This window comes from Phoxinus phoxinus, assembly GCF_949152265.1.
Source record: "Phoxinus phoxinus genome assembly, chromosome: 3".
Lineage (NCBI taxonomy): Eukaryota > Metazoa > Chordata > Actinopteri > Cypriniformes > Leuciscidae > Phoxinus > Phoxinus phoxinus.
The window spans coordinates 28,264,247-28,292,072 of record NC_136878.1 but is presented as its reverse complement, the minus strand read 5'-3'; the positions used below and the strand labels follow the sequence as shown (position 1 = coordinate 28,292,072).

The 27,826-nt window shown below is 47.3% G+C and overlaps 1 protein-coding gene across 2 annotated transcripts in view; it reads left to right on the top strand.

Moving 5' to 3' along the window:
• The first annotated feature begins 308 nt into the window (after window positions 1-308).
• The window catches only part of npffr2a (neuropeptide FF receptor 2a), a 45,720-nt gene continuing 18,202 nt past the window's right edge, over window positions 309-27,826 (top strand). Inside the window, exons 1-3 of one of the 2 annotated variants that reach the window (XM_079606296.1) lie at window positions 12,722-12,754; window positions 13,109-13,526; window positions 14,407-14,744. In XM_079606296.1, coding sequence (XP_079462422.1) covers window positions 14,414-14,744 — 331 coding nt within the window. In that variant the 5' untranslated portion in view covers window positions 12,722-12,754; window positions 13,109-13,526; window positions 14,407-14,413. Of the gene's footprint in view, window positions 331-12,721; window positions 12,755-13,108; window positions 13,527-14,406; window positions 14,745-27,826 lie in introns of those variants that run through there. The other variant, XM_079606295.1, reaches the window with a different exon arrangement.

Sequence of the window (27,826 nt, the reverse complement as noted above, 5' to 3'; positions counted from 1 at the left end):
GAAGCCCATTTTAAGCGAATTTCACTGCACTGACAGCACTTAATTAAGACTTAAGTTTCTTGCCTGTGAATGATGTGGAACGATTTTACTCAATATTTATATATTTTGCACTTTATAGGCCTATCCATATTCAGTAACTGTTTCCACTTTATTTCGATAGTCCACTTTAGACATTATTAACTTTGCAACTATAGGCCTATGTTAACTAACTCACATTACACCGTGTCCTAACCAGACGCGATCCGAAGATTCTAGCGACAAATAATTTGACTGTCCGTGTCCACTCTAGACGCGACGCGACTGCGAGATGTGCTTCCATTTAATTCCAAGGTGAATTATCCATTGCTTTTACAGCTACAAATCTGGGAGCAGTAAATGAAATTCAAAGTCACATTGCATGCTTTTAACATTTAGCTATAAGGCACAAACAGTGATTATAATTGCCACACTTTGTGTTTGTTTTTCCAGCCGCGATGTCGGAAAAAATAAATAAAAAAACGTACTCGGTTACTAACGTAACCTCGGTTCTCTCTAGGAGAGGGAACGAGTACTGCGTCGAAAGACGCTACGGGAAAGATTTCTTTTTCGAGATTGAAGCCTAAAAATGAATCCTTAATTTTGTAAAATATGTAAAACGCTTTTCTGTAGCATACAACCTTAGGCGGAGCAAATCGCGCGCCCATTGGCTGCTCCGCCAGAAAAGCACAGCCTATGCGAGGCCAGTGACGCTTGACCAATGAGGACGCTTCGCGCCCTCTGCGTCACCTCCTGCCGAAACGGGCGTGGTCTAGGCCTATAAATACGAGCATAGCTGTCTTCCACTCTGATTTTCGTCACTGAAGCGACGCAGCGTGGGCACGCACGGCCTGAGACGCAGTACTCGTTCCCTCTCCTAGAGAGAACCGAGGTTACGTTAGTAACCGAGTACGTTCTCTTACGTAGAGTTCTCTCCTATTGCGTCGAAAGACGCTACGGGAACCCCTGTAACACGCCGTGCGTGCTCTTGGACCGACACAGACACCCGAGGGCGCGCGCGCCCTGGCATACAAGCGCCTACACCAAGAATGTATAGGGAGAGCGGCTAGAATTAGCATCATCCCTTTATATTAGCGCCCCTAAGGGCATAATAACATATATATGTAAATAATAGATATATATGAGGGGTCATAGCATGCTCATGGGACACATTGTCAGTGAGTGATGCTTAAAACATTGGAGTGACCTGGGCCGCAGCACGGGGCAGGAACACCATACATAGTCTTCTAGACCGAGAGCAGTTTAGCCTGCAACGCAGGAACTTCTAGGTTATAGAACCTTATAAATGTAGACGGGGAGGCCCAGCCTGCCGCCATACAGATATCTTGTAACGAGATCCCGCTATACCAAGCCCACGAAGAAGCCATGCCTCTCGTAGAATGTGCTCTGATGCCCAGAGGGCATTCCAAACCTCTAGATGCGTAGGCCAGCGCAATGGCGTCCACTACCCATCGAGACAGACTCTGTTTCGTCGCGGCTCGCCCCTTAGAACGCCCACTGAACGAAACGAAGAGCTGCTCCGTCTGTCGAAAAACAGCGGATTAACGAACGCTGATATGGCTGCCACATAGACTTTGAGCGTGGATGAGGTTCTACCCTTATCCAATAGCTCCTGCAGGAAGGAGAGAATCTCTGTTTCCCCGCACTGAAGGGGTGACAGACCTTGGTCTGAACACCAACCAGAAAACACAGACCATTTGGAAGCGTAGAGCCGTCTAGTAGACGGGGCCCTAGCCTGCTCGATCGTGTCTAACACTCCCTGTGGGAGGTTAGCGGGTACCCGTTTATGGCCCACACATGTAGGGACCAGAGATCCGGGCGAGGATACAAAATCGAGCCCTTGGCCTGCGAGAGGAGGTCCCTCCTCACTGGAATCGGCCACGGGGCAGTGCTCTTCAGCCGCATCAAAACTGGGAACCAAGGTTGATTCGTCCAGTATGGAGCAACAAGTAGCACTGAGCATCCGCTTTCCCTGATTCACTCCAGCACCTGAGGCAGGAGTGAGACAGGAGGAAAAGCATAGAGCGGACGGCGGGGCCAGACACTGGCCAGCGTGTTCACGCTCTTTGAAAATAATTCTGGGCAGTGAGCGTTTTCCTGGTTTGCGAACAGGTCTATTTCCGCTCTGCCGAACGTTCTCCACAACAGGCGCACTGTCTGTGTGTGTAGCGACCACTCTCCTGTCGGAACGTTGTTCCGTGAGAGTCTGTCTGGGCCTACGTTCAGGTGACCTGGCACATGCATTGCTCTCAGCGAGCGCAGGTTGTGCTGGGCCCATACCAGGATGCGTTCCGTCAGCCTGAAGAGGTTTCGGGATTTCACGCCACCCTGGCGGTTTATATAGGCTACTACCGACATGTTGTCCGAACGGACCAGGACGTGGTGCCCTTTTATCCGAGGACGAAAGAGCCTCAGCGCAAAGTCCACCGCCATCATTTCCAGGCAGTTTTTATGTGCGGTAGTCTGACTCGTTCTGCCCACTGGCCAAAGAACGGTCTGCCCTCGAGCAGCGCTCCCCAGCCTGAGGTGGACGCGTCCGTGGACACCACCTTCAGGCTCGAGGAAGTCCCCAGGCATACACCTGACCGGTACCAGTCTGACGCTCTCCATGGTGTCAGGGCTGAAATGCATTCCTGATTGACCTTGAGGCGATAACGACCGTGAACCCATGCTCGGCGCGGTACACGCGCTCCCAGCCAGAACTGCAGTGGGCGCATGCGCAGCAGGCCCAACTGTATTACTGCCGAGGCTGAGGCCATGAGGCCTAGCATTTTTTGAAATCTCTTGAGCAGCACTATATGACCGCTGCGGAAGGATTTCGCCATTTGCAGGGTGTTTCGCCTGCGCTGTGATGACAGCCGTGTTGTCATAGACAGTGAGTTCAGATCCAGTCCTAAAAAGGAGACCCTTTGACTGGGAAACAGTGAACTTTTCTCCCAATTGACTCTCAGATCTAAGCACTCGAGGTGATTGAGTATTAGGGTCTTGTGGCGAGTGAGTTCTAAAGGTGATTGAGCTAGAATCAGCCAATCGTCCAAATAATTCAGAATTCGAACGCCTCGGAGTCTCAGGGGTGCCAGCGCCGCGTCCATGCACACTGTAAATGTACGAGGTGCTAGGGACAGGCCGAATGGCAGGACTGTGTACTGATATGCCCGGCCCTCGAAGGCGAATCTCAAAAATCGCCTGTGACGTGACGCAATTTGTATGTGAAAATACGCGTATTTCAGATCTATTGCCATAAACCAGTCTCCTCGGCGAATCTGCGCGAGGATTTTTCTGGTCGTGAGCATTCTGAACTTTCGCTTTGTTAGCGCTTTGTTCAGATGCCTCAGATCTAAAATGGGTCTGAGACCCCCGTCTTTCTTCGGTACCAGGAAATATCTGCTGTACAGACCCCCTTCGCTCTGAGCTTGAGATAAAGGCTCTATGGCCCCTTTGCTCAATAGCTTCGCTATTTCGGCTCGAAGTAGATGTGCTACTTCTGCTTTTACCGTGGTTTCGACTCTCGCCGTGTAACGGGGAGGGCGTCGATAAAACTGTAGCGAATAGCCTCTTTTTATAGTCTCTAGCACCCATTCTGAGACCCCAGGAAGTCTTTCCCATGCATCTGCACGCGTGACTAGGGGTTGAATGTAATCTGGGCCCTGGTCGCGAAATGGCGGCGACACGAGAGCAACCGTGTGCTGTAACATGGACGCCGTGGCGTCTGAGGTGGGGGGCACGTTTAACACAGCGGGTATCCCGCGCGCGCTCGACTCTCTGAGTTGAGAGAGAGCGCGCGGGGCGAGCCCCGTAGGGCTCGTTATGTTTGTGAATAAATGTGGGCGCGTGGTAGCGGGCACATTTATAACACCGGGGATACTGTGTTTTTGAACTGACTGACCGTGCGTTGGTTTCGTTTTTACAGAAAACCGCGGGACGTGCAGTGTGTAGTGGTTGTGGGCACTGGACAGTGGGCACGCTCACTACATGTGATGCACAATCGACATGAATCGATTTATTTCGTGCAGACCCTGTGTTGTACGGGGCTGTGCTTGCACGGGTTGAAAAACCGGGCTCTGGTCGCGAAATGGCGGCAACACGAGAGCAGCCGTGTGCTGTAACATGGGCGCCATTGCAGCGTATGATGCGGGGGCGCGCTTAATCGAGCGGGACATGCAGTGTGTACTGATTGTGGGCACTGAAAAGCGGGCACGTTCACTAACTTACATGTGATGCACAATCGACATGAGTCGATTTTATGTGTGCAAGCCCTGTATTGTGTTGGGCTGTGCTTGTGTGTACGAATGGGCACTGGGCCGTGGGCATTACGGATACACACATTACACCATCGGCCGTGGCCGGGACACCAGAAAATACATTTTCAGATTTACCTGGGACGTCGTGAAAACGGCGTTTGTGTGCAGGCAAACGGCCCTTGATGCCGGTTTGGTGACTGCAAAATACACTGGCAGGGTCGCGTATGTTGGGACTGTGCGAGCGAGACATTTTAGTGAAATCCGGCCGCGGCGGAATTTTAACACTGTAGCTTTCCTCGAAGTAGAAGTGCGCATCCTGGCTGAAAACGGGGCTTTCCGGGACTCCGCGATTTCTTCGTGAATTCAGGAAGAAAAAGGCGCGGGTCGTGAGGACGGTAACGTACGTTCCTCTGCAGACAAGCAGCCATCCAGCCGGTAAGCGCATCGATGCTGGTCTTTCTTCGTCGACGCTCACGAGCGGCGGGGGAGGGGAGATCCTCGGAGCTCGCCCATCCCTCGCTACCCGAAGCGAGGAGAGAACAGCAGTCGTCCTCCACAGACGCGGCTTCACCTTCCTCGTCCATGACGGACGCGGCGGCACACAGCGGCCCTTGTCCGTCGGTCAGAGAGTCCAGCGAAGCGGGCGGAGAAGCTGGCGGCAGCAGCGGCGAGCACCTCGTGGTGGAGGGAGGTTCCGGGCTCCGCTGAGCACGGCGCTTTTCACGGCGCGGCACTGCAGCGGGCGGAAAGATGCAGCTTCAGTAAATGAACGCCAGGCGAGTCCGCAGAGTCACCGTAGGCATCAAATCACAGTGATGGCAGCCGCCATCGACGAGAGCTGAAGCTGCGTGATCCTCACCCAGGCAGGAAACACAAGCTACACGAGCCACAGGAGGTGCGAGGCATCTTGAAAAAGACGCTCGGCTCTTTTAGTGGTGGGAAAAAATGTGTGACGCGACGGCGAACACACACACAAAACACACACACATAATGTAAAGGATATTCCACGCCGGAGAAGCGCAGCAGGGAACGGTGGCTGAAGGCGGCGATGAATCAGCGGCTTCAGGTAAAGGGCTCGTCCTGCTGAGGTGCTTGTATCTGATGGCTGTGGCGGCTCGAATCCAGTCCTACGATGCGTGTAGCTTCGTGAAGAATAGAAAATCAGAGTGGAAGACAGCTATGCTCGTATTTATAGGCCTAGACCACGCCCGTTTCGGCGGGAGGTGACGCAGAGGGCGCGAAGCGTCCTCATTGGTCAAGCGTCACTGGCCTCGCATAGGCTGTGCTTTTCTGGCGGAGCAGCCAATGGGCGCGCGATTTGCTCCGCCTAAGGTTGTATGCTACAGAAAAGCGTTTTACATATTTTACAAAATTAAGGATTAATTTTTAGGCTTCAATCTCGAAAAAGAAATCTTTCCCGTAGCGTCTTTCGACGCAGTAGGAGAGAACTCTACGTAAGAGAACAGAAACGTTTCTAAAATACAATCGTCGCGTGTCGCCGTCGCGGCTGGTTAGAACAGATTGAAAAAAATAGCTACCTTTTATCACACGTCGCGTGTAGCTACGCGATTCGATAAGATTCCAGCGATTTTTTTTTGGTAGAATTATCTCCCACAACTACAGGAAATGATGTCATTACCTCACTGATACTATTTGAATCACTGAAAGGTAGGCTATGTGTGCTCTCTCTGAGAAAATATTTTAACCTTAAAAGTTCGTAGGCTACATTGTGACCACAAAATCAAAATAATTTATCACTGATCACAACATTGGTTGTTTTGTCTTTTAATCATTATTTCATTAGTGCCTTAGCATTTATGCTAGCAATTGGAGTTTTGGGCTAAAAGTTTAATAGTCACTTCTGTTACCTCGGTTACGTTGTCATTGCCTAATTTGTCTGTAACAGAGTTGACAAACAATATAAAAATCTGTTTTCCGTTAAAAGTGAAAAAAAAGGCAAGCAATGAATTATTTCAAATTAATATGTTTTCAATAAAAAGACCATCGCAACTTCTTTCATCCAGATTTTAAAACAATTAGTTCTCTTACGTAGAGTTCTCTCGTACTGCGTCGAAGAACGCTACGGGAAAGATATTTCTTTGTCGAGATTGAAGCCTAAAATTAATCCTTAATTTTGTAATAATGTAAAACGCTTTTCTGAAGCATACAACCTAGGCGGAGCAATACAGCTCACCCATTGGCTGCTCTGCCAGAAAAGCACAGCCTATGCGAGGCCAGGACGCTGACCAATGAGGGCGCTTCGCGCCCTTCTGCGTCACCTCCCGCCCAAACAGGCGTGGCCTAGGCCTATAAATACGAGCATAGCTGTCTAACACGCCGATTTTCTAAAATTCAACGAAGCTGCACGCATCGCTGGATTGGATTCGAGCCGCCACAGCCGTTTGGAACAAGCACCTCAGCAGGACGCGCCTCTTACCTGAAGCCGCTGGTCTTCGCCGCCTTCAGCCGCCGTTCCCTGCTGCGCTTCTCCGGCGTGGAATATCCTTTACATTATGTGTGTGTGTTTTGTGTGTGTGTTCGCCGTCGCGACACACAGTTTTTCCACCACTGAAAGAGCCTGTGGCTCGTGTAGAGCCCCGCTCAGCGACAGGGACCACGTGCTGTGTTTCCTGCCTGTGAGTATCACGCAGCTTCAGCTCTCGTCGATGGCGGCTGCCATCGCTGTAATTTGATGCCTACGGTGACTCTGCGGACTCGCCTGGCGTTCATTTACTGAAGCTGCATCTTTTCCGCCTGCTGTAGTGCCGCGCCGTGAAAGCGCCGTGCTTAGCAGAGCCCGGAACCTCCCTTCACCACGAGGTGCTCGCCGCTGCTGCCGCCAGCTTCTCCGCCCGCTTCGCTGGACTCTATGATCGACGGACAAGGGCCGCTGTGTGCCGCCGCGTCCGTCATGAACGAGGAAGGTGAAGCCGCGTCTGTGGAGGAAGACTGCTTTTCTCTCCCGCTTCGGATGGGCGAGCTCCGAGGATCTCCCCTCCCCCGCCGCTCATGAGCGTCGACGGAGAAAGACCAGCATCGATGCGCTTACCGGCTGGATGGCTGTTTTTCTGCAGAGGAACGTACGTTACCGTCCTCACGACCCGCGCCCTTTTCTTCCTGAATTCACGAAGAAAGCGCGGAGTCCCGGAAAGCCCCGTCTTCAGCCAGGATGCGCACTTCTGCTTCGAGGGAAGCTACAGTGTTAAAATCCCGCCGCGGCCGGATTTCACTAAAATGTCTCGCTCGCACAGTCCCAACATACGCGACCGTGCCAGTGTATTTTGCAGTCACCAAATCAGCATCAATGCTCGTTTGCCTGCACACAAACGCCGTTTTCACGACGCCCCAGGTAAATCTGAAAATGTATTTTCTGGTGTCCCGGCCACGGCCGATGGTGTAATGTGTGTATCCGTAATGCCCACGACTCAGTGCCCATTCATACACACAAGCACAGCCCTGCACAATACAGGGCTTGCACACATAAAATCGACTCCTGTCGGTTGTGCTTCACATGTAAGTTAGTGAACGTGCCCGCTTTTCAGTGCCCACAATCACTACACACTGCATGTCCCGTGGTTTCTGTAAAAACGAAACGAATGTACGGTCAGTCGGTTCTGATAGACAGTACTCTCTGTGCTACACGGTGTCCCGGCCATGGCCGATGATGTAATGTGTGTAACTGTATGCCCACGACCCAGTGCCCATTTGTACACACAAGCACAGCCCCGCACAATACAGGGCTTGCACACATAAATCGAGTCATTTCGATTGTGCATTATATGTAGTGAGCGTGCCCGTTTTCAAGCGCCCACAATCACTACAAGCTACATGTCACACGGTTTCTATGAAACGAAACCAATGCACGGTCAGTCAGTTCTAATAGACAGTACTTCCCAGTGCTATAAATGTACCCGCGTTCACGCACCCACATTTATTCTCAAACATGCCGAGCCGTACGGGGCTCGCACCGCGCGCTCCCTCTTTCAGCTGAGAGAGCTGAGAGCGCGCGCGGGCTGCCCGCTCGATTAAGCGCGCCCCCGCATCACGCTGCAATGGCGCCCATGTTACAGCACACGACTGCTCTCGTGTCGCCGCCATTTCGCGACCAGAGCCCGGTTTTTCAACCCGTGCAAGCACAGCCCTGAACAACACAGGGTCTGCACACATAAAATCAGCTCATGCCGATTGTGTTTTACATGTAGTGAGCGTGACCCACTGCCAAGTGCCCACAACCACTACACACTGCACGTTCCGCGGTTTTCTGTAAAAACGAAACTAACGAACGGTCAGTCAGTACACAAACTCAGTGTCCCCGGTGTTATAAATGTGCCCGCCACCAAGCGCCCACGTTTATTCACAAGCATAACGAGCCCTACGGGACTCGTCCCGCGCGCTCTCTCTCGACACAGAGAGCCGAGCGCGCGCGGGATGCATACTGTGTTAAACATGCCCCCCGCCTCACACGCCACGGCGTCCATGTCACAGCACACGGTTGCTCTCGTGTCGCCGCCATTTCGCGACCAGGGCCCAGATTACATTCAACCCCTAGTCACACGTGCAGATGCATGGGAAGGACTTCCCGGGGTCTCAGAATGGGTGCTAGAGACTATAAAAAGAGGCTATTCGCTACAGTTTCATCGACGCCCTCCCCGTTTCACGGAGAAAGTCGAAACCACGGTGAAAACAGAAGTAGCACATCTACTTCGAGCCGAAATAGCGAAGCTATTGAGCAATGGGGCCATAGAGCCTTTATCTCAGAGCGAAGGGGGTCTGTACAGCAGATATTTCCTGGTACCGAAAAAAGACGGGGGTCTCAGACCCATTTTAGATCTAAGGCGTCTGAACAAAACGCTAACAAAGCGGAAGTTCAGAATGCTCACGACCAGAAGTATCCTCGCGCAAATCCGCCGAGGAGACTGGTTTATGGCGATAGATCTGAAAGACGCGTATTTTCACATACAAATTGCGTCACGTCACAGGCGATTTTTGAGATTCGCCTTCGAGGGCCGGGCATATCAGTACACAGTCCTGCCATTCGGCCTGTCTCTAGCACCTTGTACATTTACAGTGTGCATGGACGCGGCGCTGGCACCCCTGAGACTCCGAGGTGTTCGAATTCTGAACTATTTGGACGATTGGCTGATTCTAGCTCAGTCGCCGTCAGAACTCGCTCACCACAAGACACTAATACTCGATCACCTCGAGTGCTTAGGTCTGAGAGTCAATTGGGAGGAAAGTTCACTGTTTCCCAGTCAAAGGATCTCCTTTTTAGGACTGGATCTGAACTCACTGTCTATGACAGCACGCCTGTCATCACAGCGCAGGCGAAATACCCTGCAAATGGCGAAATCCTTCCGCAGCGGCCACATAGTGCCGCTCAGGAGATTTCAGAAAATGCTGGGCCTCATGGCCTCAGCCTCTACAGTGCTGCAGTTGGGCCTGCTGCGCATGCGCCCACTACAGTTCTGGTTGAGAACGCGCGTACCGCGCCGAGCATGGTTACACGGTCGTTATCGCCTCAAGGTCACTCAGGAATGCATTTCAGCCCTGACACCATGGAGAGCGTCAGACTGGTACCGGTCAGGTGTAAGCCTGGGGACTTCCTCGAGCCTGAAGGTGGTGTCCACGGACGCGTCCACCTCAGGTTGGGGAGCACTGCTCGACGGCAGACCGCTCTTTGGCCAATGGGCAGAGCGAGCCAAACTACCGCACATAAACTGCCTGGAAATGATGGCGGTGGACTTTGCGCTGAGGCGCTTCTGTCCCCGGATAAAAGGACACCACGTCCTGGTCCGCTCGGACAACGTGTCGGTAGTAGCCTACATAAACCACCAGGGTGGCCTGAGGTCCCGAAACCTATTCAGGTTAGCGGAACGCATACTGGTGTGGGCCCAGCACAACCTGCGCTCGTTAAGAGCAATACACGTGCCAGGCCACTTGAACGTAGGCCCGGACAGACTCTCACGGAACAATGTTCCTACGGGAGAGTGGTCCCTACACACACAGACAGTGCGTCTGCTGTGGAAAACGTTCGGCAGAGCGGAAATAGACCTGTTTGCAAACCAGGAAAACGCTCACTGCCCAGAATTCTTTTCGAAGAGCACGAACGCGCTGGCCAGAGTCTGGCCCCGCCGTCCGCTCTATGCTTTTCCTCCTGTCTCACTCCTGCCTCAAGTGCTGGAGCGTATCAAGGAGAGCGGATGCTCAGTACTACTGGTTGCTCCATACTGGACGAATCAGACCTGGTTCCCAGCTTTGATGCGACTGAAAAGTACTGCCCCGTGGCCGATTCCAGTGAGGAGAGACCTCCTCTCACAGGCCAAGGGCGCGATTCTGCATCCTCACCCCGAGCTTTGGTCCCTACACGTATGGGCCATAAACGGGTACCCGCTAACCTCCCAAGAGGAGTGTTAGACACGATCGAGCAAGCTAGGGCTCCGTCTACTAGACGGCTCTACGCTTCCAAATGGTCGGTGTTCTCTGGATGGTGTTCAGATCAAGGTCTGTCACCACTTCAGTGTGGAGAACCGGAGATTCTCTCCTTCTTGCAAGAGCTATTGGATAAGGGAAGAACCCCATCCACGCTCAAAGTCTATGTGGCTGCCATATCAGCGTTCGTTAATCCAACGCTTGGCCGTTCACTAGGCAGGAACGACCTGGTGGTCCGCTTCCTTAGAGGCGCCAGGAGGTTAAACCCTCCAAGGCCCCCCTCAGTCCCTGTTTGGGACCTTTCTACAGTGTTGAACGCTATGAAAGGGGCCCCTTTCGAGCCTATTCACTCAGTTGACATGAAACACCTGTCTTTCAAGACCGTGTTTCTTTTGGCTCTCGCTTCAGTGAAGCGTGTGGGAGACTTACAAGCGCTCTCAGTGAGAGCTTCTTGTATGAAGTTCGGGCCAAACGACTCTGTAGTCGTATTGAAACCGAAGCATGGGTACGTGCCTAAGTCCCTCAACACACCGTTCAGGGCTCAGGTCATCTCCCTGTCGGCCCTGCCGGCCTCAGAGGACGGAAATAGCTCCCTTTGCCCGGTCAGGGCATTAAGAGCTTACGTGTCCCGCTCCGCTGTTTTTCGACAGACGGAGCAGCTCTTTGTTTCGTTCAGCGGACGCTCCAAGGGGCGAGCCGCGACGAAACAGAGTCTGTCTCGATGGGTAGTGGACGCCATTGCGCTAGCCTACGCATCTAGAGGTTTGGAATGCCCTTTGGGCATCAGAGCACATTCCACGAGAGGCATGGCCTCTTCATGGGCTTGGTATAGCGGAATCTCGTTACAAGATATCTGTATGGCGGCAGGCTGGGCCTCCCCGTCTACATTTATTAGGTTCTATAACCTAGAGGTTCCTGCGTTGCAGGCTAAACTGCTCTCGGTCTAGAAGACTATGTATTAGTGTCCTGCCCCGCGCTGCGGCCCAGGTCACTTCTATGTTAATATGTATAAGTGTTCCTGCCCCGCGATGCGGCCCAGGTCACTTCAATGTTTAATGTGTATAAGTGTTCCTGCCCCGCGCTGCGGCCCAGGTCACTTCAATGTTTAAGCATCACTCACTGACAATGTGTCCCTTGAGCATGCTATTACCCCTCATATATATCTATATTTACATATATATGCTGTTATGCCTTAAGAGGCACTACTATAAAGGGATGATGCTAATTTAGCCGCTCTCCCTATACTTCTGGGGGTAGGCACTTGTATACCAGGGCGCGCGCGCCCTTAGGTGTCTGTGTCGGTCCAAGAGCACGCACGGCGTTTTACATGGGGTTCCCGTAGCGTTCTTCGACGCAGTACGAGAGAACTCTACGTAAGAGAACGTACTCGGTTACTAACGTAACCTCGGTTCTCTCTAGAAGAGGGAACGAGTACTGCGTCTCATGGCCGTGCGTGTCCGCGCTGCGTCGCTTCATTGACGAAAATCGGCGTGTTAGACAGCTATGCTCGTATTTATAGGCCTAGGCCACGCCTGTTTGGGCGGGAGGTGACGCAGAAGGGCGCGAAGCGCCCTCATTGGTCAGCGTCCTGGCCTCGCATAGGCTGTGCTTTTCTGGCAGAGCAGCCAATGGGTGAGCTGTATTGCTCCGCCTAGGTTGTATGCTTCAGAAAAGCGTTTTACATTATTACAAAATTAAGGATTAATTTTAGGCTTCAATCTCGACAAAGAAATATCTTTCCCGTAGCGTTCTTCGACGCAGTACTCGTTCCCTCTTCTAGAGAGAACCGAGGTTACGTTAGTAACCGAGTACGTTCGCCCCAAAAGTGAAAACTCACATTGTTCAAAACTTGTAGGATACGACCCCTAAACGAAACACAAAATCAGATGTTAGGCAGAAAGACAGTTACCATTCACTTTCATTATCTGGAAACAGATCAAGTGAAAGTGAATGGAGACTGAATCTGTCAGTCCCCAACTTTCTACTAAGCATCTTATTTTGTGACCCACAGAATATAGAAATTCATGCAGGTTTTGGACAACATAATGGTGAGTAAATAATAACAGAATTTACATTTTTGGGGAATTATACCTTTATGTAGCAAGGAACCCTGTTGGAATGGGTGCCCTGTTCACAAACACTAGTGAATGGTGCCCCCTATTGCTGATACACATAGACATGCAAATATAAATACGATCCCAGAACGGTGATAACATGATTATAGAACCTTGAAAAGCACTAATACAATTGTAAATTAAATTGAAATCAATTGCGCCAAATGCGCCGCTTGATTAAATAAAGCAATAATCTTAGCTTCAATGCAAAAGCTCACAGTGCAAAATAAATATTAAAAACACTTTGTGCTTAACTGTTTACCCTTTGATGTTTTGTGTGTTCTGTAGTCCGAAGCTGAAACTATCACACTGGACGCAAGTAGAGCCCAGAGCACAATTCAATGCTGTGTCCATCACCACACGCGCTGTGACGCTTAAAGCGCATCATCACTCCGCCAGTCTCTCTCTCCTCTTCTCCGTCGTGCCCGCGCATTGTTCACTGACAGTCCGCTGAAGAGTGTGGATCTGACACCGGCAGCTTTGCTTCGCTTGGAAAACTTATTGAAACTACGAATTATGGCACGCAATATGTCGGAGTTCTATTTAAGAGGAAATTAAATTCATTCCTAAACAATAATTCAGATGTTACTCGTTTAAAAAGCTTTCAAAAGTCTCCTAATGTCTCTCCGTGGAGGACCAGGCGAACGAGGTGTTCGTTTTTACCTGGGGACAGGTAGTACTTTGGGGAAACTGGGTATATAAAAAGGTAAGAAAGACTGATATTGCCTGGTTGGCTACAATAAGCACTCTGTATGTTTTTTTTAAATTTATTTATTATTTTTTGTTAATATATTTAAAAGTGTTAATGACAAAATGTGTAATGTTGTGGTAAATTTTTTATAATATCAGTAAAGATATGCATATAATTAACATACTAGCTGTAGTTGCTACTGTGCATTTAAGTATTTACAAGTAGCTGAAGCATACTGTAAGTACTCTCATTGTAATTTTCCGGTATAAAACGGCCTAATATTAGAACGTTAAAGATATGTTTATCTGTATTTGATTCGATTTGATTTATCCTCTGAGATGTATGATGATTATTTCATTAATAAAATCAAATAAATAGAAACTTTACTTCAGTTGCATACCAAATAAAAACAATGTGAGTGGCAGGCAGAATTGACCCATTATTATTTGATCCAGACTGTATCTCACAACTAGATGATCTCTGACTCTGTTAATGGTGTGCTTCACAAATGAACTCCCGATACAAATGAAGTAGCCAATAACATATTTCAGATTATATGTAACCAGGCTCAAAGTCATCTGAAGTATTGATGTGTCTACATGATCATTTTTTATTGATTACAGAGGCAAATGCATGTGACTGCAGAGTGTAGATAACTGCAAGCCACTTTATAAAAAGTAGGCTAATGGTACGGCGTTATTTGTCAATAATCAATCGCTTACAATATGCACAGTTAATTATACAGCTGGAAGTCAGAGATAAATGGATAAACAGATTTGTTCAGTAGCAGCTGCATGCGAGCAAAAAAGGGAAACAATACCAAAAAGACTTGATATTGTTTGAGGGGAACTATGGGAATAAAACCCATCTATCAACTCTATTCTATTATCCTCAGATCGAAAATGAATGAAACACTGGACCTGAACTTTGCCCTAGTGGATGATGGTAACTGGACTTTTCTCAATGGCTCCGGTGAATTCTTCTTACCTCAGAACAACATTACATATGTCGGATATTACCTGCATCAGCCATCAGTAGCAGCAGTCTTTATAGTGTCCTACCTTCTAATTTTCCTGGTCTGCATGGTCGGAAATGGAGTGGTGTGCTTCATTGTGTTGCGGAGCAAAAACATGCGCACTGTCACCAACCTTTTCATCCTCAACCTCGCCATCAGTGACCTTCTTGTTGGGATTTTCTGCATGCCCACAACTCTTCTTGACAACATTATTACAGGTCAGTGCAATGCCAGGAACCATATATGTAATTCTTTGCATCTTTAAAGTCCCTTGTTCTAGCTAATGTTATACATGCTTTAATTTTCAACTGACATTTATGAATCTCCTTGGGGCTGTCGTGACCAGAAAAGTGACCATCTATTCTAGTAGTATTCTAGGCTTCAGTTAACACTGAGTTTATGTTGTGTTTGGCAGTAGAGGATGCTGTTCACCATTAGAATGACCGCTTTAAGATAGGACCATATGAAAGGCTATTCATGACAAGCCGGAAAAATTAACATTTTTAGAAGTGCTGCTAGACTATAAAAAAGGTTTTTGGTGCCACCCATTAGTGTTAGGGAGTCACCATCAGTTCCTGAAATATAGTCATATGTTCTAGCATTTAAACATAATAGCCACAAGACAAAACTGCTACAAATTATGCATGCTGAGATAAACAAGCTACACAGATACAATTGGTTCTTGTCTGTTTATTTCAAAAAGACTGTGCCATTGCTTGTACTGTATTGCTTTACATTTATATCTTACAGATGTGTTTATGAGCTATTCTGAAACAGCTTAAAAAAGACCCAGCTCTGAATCTAAAATAAAATGCCATTGCATCCTGATGATGAGATTGTTGCTAGTCATGCAATAATTTTTTTTTTGTTCTGACAAATTGGTAATTTCTCTTTTGAGTATGAAGTAATCATAACAACTTAATAATAAGCGAATGGATAATACCAAATTATAATTGACAACCTATACTTCTGTCATCTACTGCCACTATATTTATGTGAACATTACTTTTATGTAAATAAATTTGAGTGTATATGAATTAAGTTGAGGTTGTAATTCACCTCCAGCACAAAATGAAAGGACCCCAAGTGTCATACACTTGATGTTATGTGTAACAACACAGCTGCTATAATCACTCACTGTCAAGAATGTTGCCTAAAAGAACTATCAACATCTATGTCTCACACATTTTTATTTAATATGTAATTGTGGTTCCAGCTATTTTATGATTAACTACTAATACTTTTTTTTAAGTATTCAAAAATGTTTAATAGAAGATTTTTATTTTTATTTTATTTTTTAACACTGCAGGACCATTGCCATATTAATAACTGATTTACTCATGGCAATTTATAACTATGTTACGTTTGGGTGAATTCGTGGCGAATTGTATGAATTACTTTCTCACTTTATGTTTTCATACAATCTGCTGACGCCTCACTGACAGTTAGTTTTAGGGGTGGGGTTAGGAGTGGACCTAATCAAATCCTATATATTAATATAATTAAAATAGTTAAACAATTTTCATGACAAGGCTGACAAATTAATGCAAATACTTTTAGTGTTATTTTAATGTTATTGGTAGAACCAGACATTGAAAGAGAAACAAATGGGATTCTAAGAACGCACAGTCTTGCTTTGGAACTTTCTGCTGAGTGGTATTAGTGTGTGTTTCCATAGAGACAAAGTCATTGGCAAAATTAGAGTTAACTCAAGTCAGATTGGAGTCACAAAAATGGATCCACTCAGTTTGGAGTGTTGTGCATGGGTGAAGTAACAAATTACAAATACTCATATAGTTTATTTTTTCAGAAATTGTACTTTAAAAATTGTGTACTTTTACTCCGATATTTTCGCTCCGTTTGTGGTTGTTACATGCTTCTTGTTTTAATTTAATTTCATGCATCTGTGGAAACAACTGTATCATGCATTGCCATAATCAAAAATGTTCATTTACTGGAACATTGAGTATATAACTCCACTTTAAGACATACTCACGAACTTCCCTAAGCACTTCACCTCAGGGGAATCGCCACCGCCATTTTGAAGTTTGTTCAACTTAGTCAATTGGACGAGGGAAGTTTATTTGAACGGACCCTCGACCCCTTGATTTTGACAGAGGGAGCAAATCAGACCATGATACAACATGATTGTGATGTCACAGCAGATTGCGCTTAATTTACTCCCAGTCTCCCACCCCACACAATTAGTGTATGATATTGCCGTTATTTTGACATTTAACCGCATTTAATTATTGTAGCCTACTATTAAGTTGACTTTTTTTTTACGCGGATATAGTTTATTGTATTATTATCATTTTTGTGTATTTTTTATATTTAATATAAATATATCCATATATTAATATGTATTATTTGTTAGATTACATTTTTTAACAGCCCAAGCATACATACAGTACTAGGGATGGTAAGATTCACAGAGTCGCATCGGTGCATCGGCATTTAAATAAGTGTGCATCGGATACAAGTTGGCATTTGTATCGCGATGCATCGTTTCTAACATAGCCTATCTGCATCGGTAAACAACTATTTATTCATATAGAATTATTAGTAGATGCGCTATACTTTTACTATTTAGAAAGTGACCAATAATTTGTGACCACTATTTTATTATGTGACTGTTAGATTGATTTCTCCTTTCTGAACTGTTGCTCAAGCGTGTTCTCTCATCACCACTACTGCAGCTGCTACGTAAATATGACGTATCACAACATTATGGAGACGAAGGCGTGTCCTGAGAGTCACCTACCTGGAACTAGCTATACTTTACATTGTATACCTATGCTATAAAATATACAGGCAGTACGACTAATTTAACAACACACTTGAAGTGCCGACACAGTGTGAGTTCATCCTTAAATTGTTTCACTGTTAAATGTGTGAGCTGTTAAATGTGTAACTGGAGACAGGACAGGAAACGAATGTCTGTTTTTACTTAATCTTTTGTTTGAGAAAGAGCCATGCGTTAAACGTCAGATGGCACTTAAAGCTACTTTATGATTTGCTGTAGGCCTATATCTGAACAAAATAAATTAAAGTTAACTATCTATACCATATTGAATTGCATAGCATCATAATTTTCTCCATTGCATTGTATTACATTGAATCGCATCATCGAATCGAAAGCGGATCACACCGCATCGCAGCTCCCCTACTACTCTCCATTGGAAATGAATGACTTCCGGTCTGACAGCTGTCGTCTGTCGTGTGCAGTAGAAAGGCGGCTAGTAGTGAATCGTATTGCATCGCATCGGTAGCTGCTTATATGTACAGTTAATGTATTGTATCGTTGGCTATGCATCGAGATGCGTATCGCATCGGCCTGAGTTATGGAGATACACATCCCTAATAAATACAGGCCTATAGAAATTCATAAGGAAACAATATATAGCGGATTACAAGTGATCAAGGGCTTAAGCTAGTGTTATACTTTCCGTGTCCGCGAGGGTCCGTGTGACGTAAAAATTATCATCGGAGGGTGTGCGCGGAGGCTCTTTGCGGAAATCTGCGTGCCTCTCATTTTTTGTGACCACGCGGACTAGGCTGCAAAAGCACCAACTGCGCATCAGCACCAACTGCGCAGATCTACTGCGCATGTGCAGAACATGTCCGCCTAGCGGACCCCAGCATACACTATTTAGTAGTATAAATACAAGTAGTTTTTTTTTTCAATCCAAATAGTTTCAATCCACTGAATTGGCTCTATCACTCCCTCTCCTCTCTCCACATAGCTGGTGTGTGGTGAGTGCACTGATGCCGTTGTACTGTGGCTGCCGTCGCATCATCCAAGTGGATGCTGCACACTGGTGGTGGTTGAGGAGAGATCCCGATATGATTGTAAAGCGCTTTGGGTGTACAGTAGTATATATGCATAGCGCTATATATAAATGCTCATAATAATAGTTTTGTCCGTGCTGTCAATGTACGCGTCCAAACTGGAGTATAACCAAGGTTTAGGGTGTTTCATTTGAACACATTTCAAGGCTTTCTGCCAGTAGTGGGTGCTCATGCAACAGAAGCAATGACATACATCTGAGGAAAAAAGATGGAGGGAAGTTAGTGAGGAAAGGATATACATTTTTTTTTAACTTAAGTTAGGACCCAAATGGCACCCTAAGCACTCTCGGCCTACCTTCAAGTCCGCACTTTCGTGACGTAACGCCGCTTTGACTTTCGGAAAGAAGTCTGCTGCGGAGTTCATATCAGTGCGGGCTCAGCAAAAGTGCGCATCGAGGGCGCATATCGACCGCAAACGGGGACGCTCGAGAGCACCCTTCTGAAACCTAAAATGACAAATGGCACACCCTACGGTATCACCCTATGGGACTTCTTCCCGACAGTCAAAACGACGTTACGTCACGAAAGTGCGGACTTGAAGGAAGACCGCAAGTGCTTAGGTGCCATTTGGGACAGGGCCATTCTGACAGACAATAAATAGTGTATTTACCAAAGGTGGCTGAGAGAGCTCAATATGCTGCAACTGAAGAAAACACATGCAAATAGAAAAAACATAGATTAAACATAGATAAACATTCTTGTTATACCGTCACATTAAAAATACAAAGCTTAATGTTGATGTCAGAAAATAGAACATGAAGGAAATGTTACAGCTCATCCAGTCAAACTGGTGGATAAGGATTATTTGTTGCGCAACCTTATTTTGAAATAATTTGTTTCAGTCTTTTTGAGTGGAACTTCTCCAAACCTAAAGTACCTCTCATAATCTAAAACCCTGTTGGCTCAGTAGGGAAAATGTGGATGAAGAGATGCTGCAGATTGCGCGTCTATCTTCCACTCTCCGCTGCCTCTTTCACTCTCTGCTGCCACGTCTCTCACTCACGCAGCAGTAGACCTGCAGCAGTCTACAGCCTGTTTACTCTTGATGAGGTTATTATGAACGTGAAATGCGTGAAAGTGAAAAGTGTGTTGGGGACATTCCAAAATGCTTAATGTGAAAAAAATAAAACTCTGTTGGAGATGATATAGTAACTGTTGGAGGATATAGTATTCCCCAAAAGAGAATGTGAATTACAGTACAGTGTTTTCTACATTTTTAAATTGCATTGTTCAGTGTTATTATAAGGGGTAGAACCTGCAGCAGTACTCACTACTGATGAGTACTTTTAAATACGATTTTATTGTACTATTTATGATTTTGAAAAGTACTTTTTACACACTTCATTTTTTTTTTGGAAAGTAATGGTACTTTTACTTGAGTAGATTCTTCTTCAGTACTCTTTCCACCCCTGGTGACTGCATTTACCATTGTCCTGGCCACATTCCACCCATTGACCCTTACCAATCATGGCCTCCTAATAATCCCCATCCACTGAATTGGCTATATCACTCTCTCTCCTCTCTCCACCTATAGCTTGTGTGGTGAGCGCACTGGCGCCATTGTACTGTGGCTGCCGTCGCATCATCCAAGTGGATGCTGCACACTGGTGGTGGTTGAGAAGAGACCACAACATCATTGTAAAGCGCTTTGGGTGTACAGTAGTACATATGAAAGCGCTATATAAATGCCTCATTCTATTCTATTCTAATCAGTGACCGATTCCAGAACATAAGCTTGACTATGCTGTGTAAAATTGGCACAATTTCAACAAAATGTATGTAGAAATCTACTTCACTTTATATTAGAGCTGTCTTTACTTCCCTGGTGTAGTACATCCCATCAACAAGCTATTTGGGATTACGTATAACCCATCTTGTCATTTGTGGGGATAGGAAAATTACGCTGCGAGGGAGCTCAACGCTGTGTTATGGCATTGACACTTTGGGAACGCCTTCAGTGTGTGCCGGTGTCTGAAGCCTGTGCTATTAGCCGACGGAGATAGACCATAAAAGGGCACCTACGTCACCGAATCCCCAGCTTCTTTGTCTTTAGAAACAGCATGTCTGTTTCAGTGTGATTGTTTATTTGTGCTGCCCTTCCCTTGCTAATTTATGAGGGATGATGCTCACAATATGATGTTTTATTTTACAAAGTTCGAGATAGATAGATAGTAGGGGTTAAAGGGATCGTTGTTAATCCGTGATCCGTACGGACCAGGCCACACGGTTCGGCACGCATGTGATTCACAGATTAATTTCAAGTTAACTGCCATAGACTGAAAGTTTATAATTTGTCACGTATTTTGTTCTGCTAGATCAGGGGTTCCCAAACTTTTTAGCCCGCGACCCCCATGATAAATGCGCTGCTGCCCCGCGACCCCGCACCTCCCCCGCCCCACCTCAACAACCCCTCCCGTCGCGTGAAATGTACAGCAAATCGATTTTATGCCCAGTCTCAAAGCACACACAGTTATATTTTATTGTTCTACGCGCAAAATCAGTGTTACAATTCTGCATGAGCCGCTCGATATCCACCTGTTCTCTCTCGGAGAGTTAAGTTGTTTCCACAGTTGATAGGGAAATACAAGTGTTCGCGCCCGCGCCTCCGTGCCTCACACTCCGCACGAACCCTTGGATATGTGTCAAAATCTTGTGTTTATTTGTGATAATCAAATAAAACCTTGTATAACCCGTATTATGACTGACATTTGACTAATTGCTGTGTTCCTTTTTTGGATACAAGCGTCTTCTAAATACGTAGCCTTGTAGGCTGATAATAATAATGATAGGCTAATTATTATTATTATTTGCGTTTATAACTATAGAGTTCACTTAAGTCATTAATATGTTTATCATAAAATAATTTATGAATGCTTTATTTTTAAGCAAAAATTATGCAAAAAAAATTTAGCCCTATTTTATCCAAAACTGTAAAATATAGCCTATAAAAATAAAGCATTGCTACATTTCTTTTGCCCTCGTAACTCTCCCTCTTTTCTACGGAAAAACTCGATAGGTTTAGCAGCGAGATTGGGATGTTTAGTGTTCAGATGTCTTTGCATTTTTACCGGCTTAAGACTCTCGTGAGCAAGGACTTCAGAGCACACTACGCACTGGGGATGTTGTTCTCCGTTTACGACCTGACACACAAATCCATACTTAAAGGAGAACTCCGGTGCAAAATTAACCTTTGGTCTAATTACACATTGTTACCTAGTCAACCGTTATCTGAGATTTGTTTTCATGATTATCGAATGTAAATAGTTTTATCTCTAAAAACAGTTTAGCCTATAACGCTAGTATAACGCCAGTATATGGCATGGAGTAATGACAAATAAAAATCGCTTGTTAATACCACTAAGGCTCGAAATAGCCCTAACACGGTAGCATAATGAGGGTCCCTACATGCAAACCGAAGCATTGAGAACTTTGACAGTGTCCAGACAGTTTAATAAGAAGATATTTTATACATACAGTCAACTTCACGTATATAAGCAGAATCCATCTTTGAAAAACAGACTCTATCAATCGATCTACGAACCACCGATCCAAATGCGCTGGACCATATGAGATTCTACACAGTTCAGCGCATTTGGATCGGTGGTTCGTAGATCGACTGATAGAGTCTGTTTTTCAAAGCTGGATTCTGCTTATATACGTGAAGTTGACTGTATGTATAAAATATCTTCTTATTAAACTGTCTGGACACTTACACAGTTCTCAATGCTTCGGTTTGCATGTAGGGACCCTCATTATGCTACCGTGTTAGTGTGGGGCTATTTTGAGCCTTGTTAGTGGTATTAACAAGCGATTTTTATTTGTCATTACTCCATGCCCCATATACTAGCGTTATACTAGCGTTATAGGCTAAACTGTTTTTAGAGAAAAAACTATTTACATTCGATAATCATGAAAACAAATCTCAGATAACGGTTGACTAGGTAACAATGTGTAAACCCATTAATGTGTAAAACACATTAACAATGTGACAGAACCCCCCCCTCCCCCCAGGCGCGTCCTCGCGCCGTAAAACATCCAAAGGGGTGGGAGGGTGGGCGCCCTGGAGGCTGATGAACAGGTGGCCGATCTGGAGCAGGAAGCCTCCAGGGCGGAGCAGGACGTGCAGGTGGCCAGGGCGGAGCAGGATGAGGGCGTGGCCATGGCGGAGCAGACGGACCCTCAGGCGTCCATGGTGGTGAGGACCCTTCGAGTGGCCACGGCGGAGACGACCCCTCGGGCGGCCACGGTGGTGAGGACCCTTCGGGCGGCCATGGCGGTGAGGACCCTTCGGGCGGCCATGGCGGTGAGGACCCTTCGGGCGGCCATGGCGACCGTGTCGGAAGGGCCTCCACGATCCCCTCAGAGGACTTATTGCCCCCCCCCAAAATTTTCTTGGGGAGGTCAGCACTGGACTGGACCCGCGGCGAAGAGGACTCTGAGCTGACCGGGGCCAGCGGCGAAGGCGGTCCTGGGCTGGACGGGACCAGCGGCGAAGGCTCTGGGCTGAACGGGACCAGCGGCGAAGGCCCTGGGCTGGACGGGACCAGCGGTGCAGGAAGCTCTGGGCTGGACGGGACCAGCGGTGCAGGAAGCTCTGGGCTGGACGGGACCAGCGGTGCAGGAAGCTCTGGGCTGGACGGGACCAGCGGTGCAGGAAGCTCTGGGCTGGACGGGACCAGCGGTGCAGGAAGCTCTGGGCTGGACGGGACCAGTGGTGCAGGAAGCTCTGGGCTGGACGGGACCAGCGGTGCAGGAAGCTCTGGGCTGGACGGGACCAGCGGTGCAGGAAGCTCTGGGCTGGACGGGACCAGCGGTGCAGGAAGCTCTGGGCTGGACGGGACCAGCGGTGCAGGAAGCTCTGGGCTGGACGGGACCAGCGGTGCAGGAAGCTCTGGGCTGGACGGGACCAGCGGTGCAGGAAGCTCTGGGCTGGACGGGACCAGCGGTGCAGGAAGCTCTGGGCTGGACGGGACCAGCGGTGCAGGAAGCTCTGGGCTGGACGGGACCAGCGGTGCAGGAAGCTCTGGGCTGGACGGGACCAGCGGTGCAGGAAGCTCAGGGCTGGACGGGACCAGCGGTGCAGGAAGCTCTGGGCTGGACGGGACCAGCGGTGCAGGAAGCTCTGGGCTGGACGGGACCAGCGGTGCAGGAAGCTCTGGGCTGGACGGGACCAGCGGTGCAGGAAGCTCTGGGCTGGACGGGACCAGCGGTGCAGGAAGCTCTGGGCTGGACGGGACCAGCGGTGCAGGAAGCTCTGGGCTGGACGGGACCAGCGGTGCAGGAGGCTTGGAGCTGGACGTCAACCGTCCAGGGTCGAAGTGGGACCAAAGCGGAGAATGGTGTCGGGGTCCATCTCGACCACCGCCACTACTGCGGCCTCCACGGGTCCCGCGAAATCTGGCCAGACGGGTTCCCTCAAACGACCCTCCATGGGCAAAGGCTGGGAGATCTTGGCTCTCCTTGGCCAGGACGAAAATTTTTACCCAATCGTCCATTTTAGGGGGGTCGGTCAATCTGTCACGGGTATGGTGCGGATGAAGACAGGCAGAGGCCCAAAGTTCCAATTCAAACTTTTACTATAATAAAACTTAAACAAAACTGGTACAGGCAAGGGTAACACTCTCCATACACAATAACATATACAAACAAACATTGACCGACAACTGAAAGGAGAAAGACAGGAACTTAAATACACAGAGGATGACGAGGGTACAACAGGTGATGACAATGAAGGATGATTAACTGATTAACTAGACAGGTGATGAAAATGAACTAATGAAAATGACGACAGAGATGAAGAAAAACACTGAATGAGAAAAACAACCTAAAAGTCCATGGAAACAACAGAAAACACATTAACAATGTGACAGCTGCACACACCCGAGATGCGCGCACACAGAGAGAGGCACGTTTCAGATAGCGTGCAAACTCCGAATTGATTACTCTTTCGCGTTTGCTTGAACTTGGATGGACACATACACACAAAACTATGTCAAAATACCAGTCTCGGAAAGTATTCTTGAAAACACAGTCGGTTATGTCTCAAGAGAAAGAGAAAAAGAGAAGGATGTGCATCATTATTGTATCAGTGCATTTGGTCTTAAAGTGACAGTAGTCTATGCATACCTGCTGTTATGTCATAGTTCTATAGTCTATAATGTCATAATTTCATTAATGCTAATCAAACTACAAAACACAGCTTTAACAAAGATGAATCTATATAAAATGTATACATTGGACATAGTGTTATTTTACATTTAATTATTACATTTCTGTACCTGAAATGAATACTACAGTTTGACATTACTTTATTTGTAACTTTGTTATATTGTATTTATCTACAATAGTTTTGTTATTTGTGTATTTGTTCTTATTTTTCACTAATAATAATATAAACTATATATACTATATATACTTTATTAATATTTGAACTTTATTAGTCAGACTAGTCGTTTTTGATGTGGTATAGAAGTACTTAAAGTGTGCTTTAAGTATTAAATGTAAAGCAAAGTTAACCTTTTTTTCTTGCTGATCCGAAGAATTATCTGATCTGTGGCTCAAAAAACCTATTATGATCCGAACCATGAGTTTTGTGATCCGTTGAACCACTAATAGATAGATAGATACACATAGCTTACTCACCTATGTTCATCAACAGTTTTCTGCACACCTCAACCACCCTGACTTCACACTATCGGGGGGTTCCTATCCCACGCATGGGGTATGTCACCGTCGTAAGACCATCATGGCGGATCCCCCCTTCACAGTTTGGGGTGTGGTCTTGAAGGGCAACCCAGCTCATGGCTGCTGGGAGGCAACCCCGTGTTGGTCAGGCGGACAACACTGTGATAGTCTCCTATATATTCTGGATTCCAGACATGAGAACCTCTGCAAGCCATAAGGGTTATGCACAGATGCTCCGTACCCTTTCTTTATGGAAGACCCCAATGTTGCCTAGGGTCTTACTCTTGGAACGGGTTAGCGTCACAGGGGTATCACAACGGACACCTACTTCACAAGCTGAGTTGTGGTCTTGGATGGCTATCCAGCCCAGAGTCTCTGGGAGGGACGTCATCCATCCATCCATCCAGCTCTTCCGGGGGAATACCGAGGCGTTCCCAGGCCAGCCGGGAGACATAATACCTTCAGCGTGTCCTAGGTCTTCCCCGGGGTCTCCTCCCAGTGGGATGTGCCCGACACATCTCCCCGGGAAGGCATCCAGGAGGCATCCAGAACAGATGCACGAGCCACCTCAGCTGGCCCCTCTCAATGTGGAGGAGAAGCGGCTCTACTCTGAGCTCCTCCCGAGTGACCCAGCTCATCACCCTACCTCTAAGGGAGCGCCCAGCCACCCTTCGGAGAAAGGTCATTTTGGCTGCCTGTATCCGGGATCTTATCCTTTTGGTCATGACCCACAGCTCATGACCATAGGTGAGAGTAGGAACGTAGATCGACTGGTAAATCGATCTTCTAGGGATGACAGACCGGTACATCGACTGCATTAGTGCAGAAGCTGCACCGATCCGTCTGTCAATCTCCCGTTCCATCCTTCCCTCACTCGTGTACAAGAACCCAAGATACTTTAACTCCTCCACTTGAGACAGGAACAATCCACAAACCTGAAGCGGACAAGCTACCTTTTCCTTCTGAGAACCATGCATGCCTTCAGACTTAGAGGTGCTGATTCTCATCCCTGTCTCTTCACACTCTGCTTCAAACCGTCCCAGTGCATGTTGAACGTCCTGGTCTGATGAGGCCAACATGACAACATAATCTGCAAAAAGCAGAGCCAAAATCATGTGGTCCCCAAACAGAACAATCTCCGGCCCCTGGCTGCGCCTAGAAATTCTGTCTATAAAAATTATGAACAGAACCGGTGACAAAGGGCAGCCCTGCCGGAGTCCAACATGCACCGGGAACAAGTCTGACTTGTTGCCGGCAATGCAAACCAAGCTCCTGCTCCGGTCGTACAGGGACCGGAAAGCCCTTAGCAGAGTCGAATGCCTTCTCCAAATCCACAAAGCACATGTGGATTGGTTGGGCAAACTCCCATGAACCCTCCAGCACCCTGGTGAGGGTTTAGAGTTAGTCCAGTGTTCCACGGCCGGGAGGAAAACCACACTGTTCCTCCTGAATCCGAGGTTCCACTATCGGCTGAATTTTCCTTTCCAGTACTCTGGCATAGACTTTCCCGGGGAGGCCTTGTAGTTCCCGCCCTGTAGTTGGAACACACCCTCCTTGAAAAGAGGGACCACCACCACCACAGCCAGTCAAGAGGTACTGTCCCTGACCGCCACACGATGCTGCAGAGACGTGTCAGCCAAGACAGCCCCACAACATCCAGAGACTTGAGGTACTCAAGGCGGATCTCATCCATCCCCGGTGCCTTGACTTTAGCTTGGGGTATGGACGAGTCCACCTCCAAGCCCTCGGCCTCTGCTTCCTCAATGGAAGACGTGTTGGTGGGATTGAGGAGATCCTCAAAGTGTTCCTTCCACCATCCGACGATATCCCCAGTTGAGGTCAACAGCTGCCCACCTCCATGGTAAACAGTGTTGGTAGGGCACTGCTTCCCTCTCCTAAGGCGGCGGACAGTTTGCCAGAACACCTCGGTGTGGAGATTGGGGAAAATACGGCAGGTCCAACGAGGAGGCTGTGACCAAGAGGGCAGGAAACGTTCATCTAATTTACTTTTGGGACGGATGTACTGCTTCTTGGCTGGCCAGTCGATGTTTAACCTGGCAACAGCGCAAGTCACAACCTCCACCAGCTCCTTATATACAGGAGAGTGAGGTGGCGAGTCCTCAACATCTCCTGCATCGATGCTTACAACATCTAACTCTTCAGAGCTAGATAATTACAGCACCGGTGCCTAATTTGGCAGCAAACCCTGAGAAAATCATTGGACTGATTTAAATCATGCAGAGCGTTCCCATATCACCATTTGACACAGCGCGATTTCCCTTTAAAGCTGCAGTCCGCAGTTTTTCCTCTTTGTTGCCATCTCTGTTCGGAATCTACAATTGCAGTTATTCGCTGAATTATCAACTTTACGTGAGTTGTACCTTGACATGGCACAGCGCGGATGAATCCAATGTTTTGAGGTGAATGTGCGGCTGTCAGTCGACGCGCCGGTGTGGATACACTCTTTTTTTTACAGTCTATGGTGGCATTTGCAATCAATAGTATGGAATGGAAGTATGACCAACAAAATAATTTTCACCGGAAAATGTCATCTGAACAAGTAAGTAACTGTTTACTGTTTTGACCAACAAAGGGAAAAAAATTGTTGCAGTAAATCGCGCTGATTAAATCTAACGATCGCTTATCATATCACGTCAAACTATGCAAATTATACTTTTTTCTCAAATTGTAATGTTAAAGGGTTAGTTCACCCAAAAATGAAAATAATGTAATTAATGACTCACCCTCATGTCGTTCTAAGCCC